Source organism: Bubalus kerabau, chromosome 7 (assembly GCF_029407905.1).
Source record: "Bubalus kerabau isolate K-KA32 ecotype Philippines breed swamp buffalo chromosome 7, PCC_UOA_SB_1v2, whole genome shotgun sequence".
Taxonomy (NCBI): Eukaryota; Metazoa; Chordata; class Mammalia; order Artiodactyla; family Bovidae; genus Bubalus; species Bubalus kerabau.
In genome coordinates, this window is record NC_073630.1 from 115,320,680 (window position 1) to 115,326,906 (window position 6,227).

Consider the following 6,227-nt stretch of genomic DNA (forward strand, 5'->3'; position numbering starts at 1 on the left):
CTCCTTCCCATTGCCTTCTTTTCTCCCTTCCTTCCTTCCTTCCTTTTCCTTTCTTATTCCTTTTTCCAGCAGTATTAGTTTCACCCAAATGATCTTCATTGTTGAGATGACGTTATTGGAGCTCAGTTGTTGTTGTTCAGTCACTAAGTTGTGTCTAACTCTTTTGCAACACCATAAACTCTAGCCCACCAGGCTCCTCTGCCCTTGGGATTTCCCAGACAAGAATACTGGAGCGGGTTGTCATTTTCTTTGCCACGGGATTTTCCCAACCCAGGGATCGAACCCATGTCCTTCTGCATTGGCAGGAGGATTCTTTACTACTGAGCCACCAGGAAAGCCCTACTGGAGCTCAGACAGTTGAATAATTGGCTCAGAGACCTTGGTCGGGAGGTGTCAGAGGCAAACCTCCAGCTCAGGTGCAATTGACTCTGCCATATCGGAAACAACCTCCTCCCAGCTCTGCCGGCTTTGAGTCAAGTCTAGTCGATTCTCCAATGTTTATGTCACCCAGACCAGATCAGAGTTGTTATTTAATGACCCTTGGAAGTGTCTAATTGTCTTTTCCTATCTTAGGACTATGTAGAATTGAGTGACAGAGGGGAGCCACACTCTGTTTATAGCTTCAGGGGAAATGTTCTTCCCATGGTGTGGTGAGAAGGAGCTTAGGGAGTGTCTGGACATTGGTTAAGTTCTCTTGGGAGTGGGGGCCAAGTTCACAGGTCAGGTCCTGGGCTCTGCTCTGCAATGACATTGCAGTCTTTGATGTTTCTGAACACACCAAGTGGGGTCCAGTCATTGGAATATAAACACCACTAAGACAGAAATATTTTTTCTTTCCTGTTTGCAGGTATTTTTGTCCTCTAGATTCATAGTAGGAGCTCACAGCTCATTAATTAATTACAGAGTATTTTCACTGACTGTTTAAACATTCTTACCCAGGAGAGTCACCTGGCTTGATTCCTCACTGCATTTAGATCTAATCTCAAAAATCACCTCCACCGAGAGACCTCCCTTGACCGTATCACCTAAGGCTGGTTACTGTCCATTGATTTCACCCCTGTCTCCTCCTTGACTTTTCCTCTCTGTCACTTGTATATTTGTGACTTTTGGTTGCTTTCCCCACTGGGAGCTCCATGGAGGCAGAGTGTTCATTGCTGGTGCACTACGGTCTCTCTAGTCGCTAGGACAGAGGCTGCAGGAGTCTGTGCTCAATGAATGATGTTCTGGGTGAACTAGTGAATGAATAAATGAATGACCACATGCATACTCCATGGAAAGAACTTAGCATAGAGTCTGGGCCATAGAGAGTGAGAGAGAACTATTTGTGTTGATGCTGTTAAAGATGATATCCAAATGCACTCTGAGGCTGTCAGGCTCTGGGTGGACTGCTGACAACCCTCTGTGTAGGTCCTGGTGGGCTGCTGAGTGTGAGAGGCCCTCTCCCACCCCATTTGCCATTCCTCCCTGCCACCAACTCTAAAAAGACCCCAGAGATCAGTATTTCTGCCAACTTCCGCTCCTTACTTTTTGTTCATTGTGGAATTGTGACACGACTTTGGGGCTACATCCTTCTCTCTCCCCAACTCTTGAATTCAAACCCTTTCAGATCTTTCAGACTAGCATGTAAATGGCTAACAACAACATCATCCCTGCTTTTCACCATCATCTACCCACGTGGCCTCTCCCATCTTTTAGGATCTTTCTCATCTCTTTGCTTTCATATATCTGTCAACTGGCAATTGTGCCTCCATTCTGCCCATTTCCTACCTAAAGATACTCTCCAAGTTCTAACTTCGGTATCACCTCTCCTGTTAAGCTCAGCCTGAGATCTCCCAGAAGTTTCTGCCTCTTCTCTCTGGGGTTCCACCCTGAGTTTCCCTCTTGCACTGGAATCTTCCTCTCAGGGCACTGTACTTATCCAGGCCCATCTCTCCAAGCTCAGGAGTCCTGTATATGGCGAGTGGTGATGGAAGCCCTAACTTGAAGCCGTGGAGGATGTTGCTCCAGCTCATGGATGTGGTTTGTTGATGTCCTGGCTTTGAATCCTGCCTCTCCTCCTCCCATCTGTGAGCCCCTGACAGGTGTCTTCATCACATGATACTTCAGGTGACCCACTTGAAATCAGTTCAGTAAGCATCAAATGCCACAGATCAAAGCCTGAAATAGTGAAGATAGGGATTCAGGAATGGATCACCTTATGAGATGACCTGGGATGGCTGGTGAACAGGATATTTTTTCCACTGATATATGAGGACCTGTTTGCAAGTTCATTGGAACTAGGCAGAGAGAAATCAAACAAGGGTTGAACATATTTCTGAAAAAGGCACAGGGCTTTATTATCTTAATTGGGCAGAAAGTGTACTGTACTGAAATCACCACTCTGACTCCTTCAGTTCAAAGACTGGTCCTTACTGCCCATAGAAACAAAGCTTTGTGGGCCATGGAAAAATACAGAGGACAATGGCCTCTTAAGATCACATCTAAGGAAATGAATACAAAACAAAATCCAAACACAGAGACAAAAATTGCAAAATCTGCTCAAATAGTCCATTGCTCACCCATAGCACAAATGTTCATCTGACAGGGAGTTAGGAGATCTTTACAGCATATGAAAAGGCTTTGACGTGACACCACCTAAAGGACCCTGTTCTCTTTCAACCTCATTCGCATGAACTGCCCTGTACCATGGAGAGGAAGAATTTGCACAAAGAGCCCCAGGTCTCCCCACAGTACTCCAGGGCTACCTTCCTTTGGTTTTTCAAGTCTTCCTCCTCACACTGAGGATCTTTGGTGGTCATGGTCTGGGTCTTTTCTGGGCTGGAGGAGGTAGTCACTTCAACCGTGTCCATGGGAGAGGGCTCCATTAACTCCTGGCTGGGTTTCTTGATCCTAATCAGAGTAGAGTTCACCAGCTTGAGATTCGATTCTGGAAACTTCTTTCTGCACACCCTGGTCTTCAGGACACTCTTGGCATCACCACAGATGACCTTCTGAGAACGCAGATTCCGGCCAATTTGTTTCCAATAGGCATTGTTTTTGTGCAACTCTAGGCATGAGGTTGGATTGCCAGTGAAGAAACAGGAAAATGTGTTGTCCCGTTGGGTGCACTCGACCTTCAGCATGATGCCCTCCTCCTGCCTGGTCACCGCCCATCTGCAGTCAGCGTGGTCCGGAGTGACGAACTTGCCTTTGATCGGGTGCTTGGTTGGCTGGCTCCTCGGCTCCTTCCCGGGCTTGCCCAGAGCAAGCGATTCATCTGCGCTGGCTTTGCTGCCATGTCTATTCCTTCCTTCCTTTTTGGCCTCCACCAAGAGCATCGGAACAGCCAGGAGGAGGAGGGAGAGCAGGGTGAGGCCGTGGGTCCTCATGCCTTCAGCTTGGTGGGAACCTGTTTGACAAAAGGCAGGTGAGTCAGCACTGGGCTGGAGGAGGACCCTCCCCTCCACCTGGCATAGGTCTGCCTGCTTCAGGGTGAGATCCAAGAACCTTCTATTTCCTGGAATCAGTAGACAATGCTCTATTCGCATTTCTGCTTGAGCCTTGAATGCCAGAAACTTCATGCTCTTCGCTTACTCTTCCGCACCCTCTGAACCCTGTCAGTCCTCACGCCCTCATCCCCTCACTCAGTTACTCCAGCTCCATTCAACATTCAATGCACTTTCATGGGGTACTGACTACTAGCCATGCCCTAGACTAGATGTTGAATTGATCAAGGTGAATAAGAAAGTCTCACATCTTAAAAACTTGGAGGCAACTCTTTGGGGGAATCTAATAGGCATTGACCTGGAGTTTGTCCCAACCATGTCCCCCAGCCTGATCTTGGGCAAGTCCCTCTCCCTCTTTGGGTCTCAGCTCCTTTATCTGAAAATCAAGGTGTTGGGTGACATGATTGTCGACTCTCTTTCAGCTCCAGTGGGCTGAGTTTCTATCTCACCATTCCACTCGGACTCAGATGATCACACAGTGAGAAAGGACATGTTAAGTGACACACAAGGTGACGTCTGACCCAAGGTTAAATATGCATGAGGTCTGGACACTCTGAGATGAGTGGGTTGGTGAGCAGGGGCATTTGGGCTTCAGTAAGAGCCCAGGGAATGGCATGAAGAATGGGTGATCACACAGTTTGAGTGGGCAAAGTCAACCAGGAGAGCAGAGGTGAGTTTCCACCAGTGCATTTAGAACACTTTGTCACTGTCCTTACCATACAGAAAGTCCCCAGTCAATGCTTTTAAAGATAAATCATTAAAGACATAGGATGACTTTAACTGTTACACTAAATTGAATAGATTTTATCACGTGGGCAACCAGCCCTCAAAGAGCAGAATTAGCATTTCTATTTGACACCAACTCCGTGCTAAGCACATGACCTGTGTTTCACTTTCACCTTGTTAATTCACACAAGAGCCTTGCCTGGCAGGTCATAATACATCACCACCAGGTAACAGGCATGACAGTTATGGTTCAGAGCAGCAAATAAATTGCTCAATATCCCATAGTGGGCAAATGACGCAGTTGGGACAGGCAGCTGGAACCTCTCCTGGTCCTTTACACCACCGCGCCAGTCCCTGAATCCCTCTTGTTTTCACCTTACTCTGCCTTTCAGAAATAAAAAAAAAAAAGCGATTAGGAACAACTCACTTCGTCTGGCTTAGTTCTTGATGATAAGATCATTCATATTGCCAGTGCTCCATTTGAAAAGAGTACAGACTTTTGTTTAAGAAGAGGCTAATTAGGGGAATAGTCTCAATCCCATTATCTACCCTGGGCATATGGCCTTTTGTTAGGACTGATAAAGGGACAGAGGGAAAGTGTCAGTCGCTCGGTCATGTCTGACTCTTTGCAATCCCATGGTCTGAAGCCCGCCAGGCTCCCCTATTCAAGGAATTCTCCAGGCATCAGTACTGGAGTGGGTTGCCCTTCCCTTCCCCAGGGGATCTTCCCGACCTGGAGATCGGACCCCGGTCTCTCTTACATTGCAGGCAGATTCTTTACCATCTGAGCCTCCAGGGAAGCCCTTCCTGATAAAGGGAAGACAGTCACAATATGTGGGCTCCCAAAATGAAGCTGGGCTGGGAGCTAGATATGTCAGATAAAGACCTGCTCATTCCTCACAGCAGTGGGACTCAGCCCCTACTTGTCCCTGAGGAGATCCAGGTTCCAGGAACCTGAGGTCCTCAAGGGAGCTAGGGTGGGGGTGGGGGGTGGCAAGGAATGAACTCTTCAGAGAGCCAGCTCTTACCTTGTTCTGAGTGTGCAGGTCCAGTGCGACCCCAGATGGGAGAGGAAGCTTGCAGGCTTACCGTGGTCTCATCCACCGTGAGAGGCCGGGAAGGCCCTTTATATAAGAGCCCACACAGACAGGGTTTTTACACCTCACATACCTGTGTCACTTTATTCACACTCCTCCCAGCCACGCCCCTTCAGAGAGAGCCAGTTCCTGCAGGGAAAGTGCTTGGCGTAATCCTGTCTGTAAGTGTGGGAGGCGGGGAGTGTTACATGCGTGGCATTAGACCTGGTTCTTCCAAGCCAGTTTCTTTTCCCCAGTGGCCAACTGAGCACAGCCTTGCAAAGACCCTCTGTGATGGGAAGAGGACCCCAGGAGCAGAATCTTGGCGGGGTGGGGGTGAGTTATGAACAATAACTCATTCTACCCAAAGTTCTCCCTTAAATCTCATCAGAGCCCCTCCATGATATACCAACCTACACTCTTGTTGCTCAGTCACTAAGTCATGTCCGACTCTACGACCCCACGGACTGCAGCCTGCCAGACTCCCCTGTTCTTCACTATCTCCCAGAGTTTGTTCAAATTCATGTTCACTGAGTCAGTGATGCCACCCAAACATCTCATCCTCTGTCGCCCCCTTCTTTTCCCTTCAATCTTTCTCAGTAGCAGAGTCTTTTCCAATGAGTCAGCTCTTTGCCTCAGGTGGCCAAGGTATTGGAGCAACAGCTTCAGCATCAGTCCTTCCAATCTAATTCATCCCATTTTACAGATGGAATTTTGGAGCTTGAAGATATTTGGGGCTAGGCCAAGATCACAGGGCTAGGAGGATGAGGAGCCCAGGGTTTAAAGCCTGGACTCTCGGGGTCCACTTTGTCCTCTTTTTACCTGACACACTCAATAAACACTTGGTGAATGAAGGATTGAACTGGGGAAACCACCCTAGCATTTGAATCCCCATTTTCACCTGAGCCACTTGAAGTTACTAGCTGGGCAGAGGAACCCT

General features: G+C 48.0%; 1 protein-coding gene across 1 annotated transcript; it reads right to left on the reverse strand.

Moving 5' to 3' along the window:
• Positions 1–2,311: 2,311 nt before the first annotated feature.
• Positions 2,312–5,366, reverse strand: LOC129657323 (fibroblast growth factor-binding protein 1). The gene is made up of 2 exons (XM_055587527.1): positions 5,240–5,366; positions 2,312–3,388 (listed from the first exon to the last, which is right to left on the reverse strand). The coding sequence occupies exon 2, from the start codon at positions 3,366–3,368 to the stop codon at positions 2,661–2,663; it is 708 nt and encodes a 235-aa protein (XP_055443502.1). The 5' UTR covers positions 3,369–3,388; positions 5,240–5,366; the 3' UTR covers positions 2,312–2,660.
• Positions 5,367–6,227: the final 861 nt, after the last annotated feature.

Coding starts and splice junctions, on each gene's coding strand:
- LOC129657323 (XM_055587527.1), bottom strand. CDS start 3,368: ATGAGGACCCACGGCCTCACCCTGCTCTCCCTCCTCCTCCTGGCTGTT.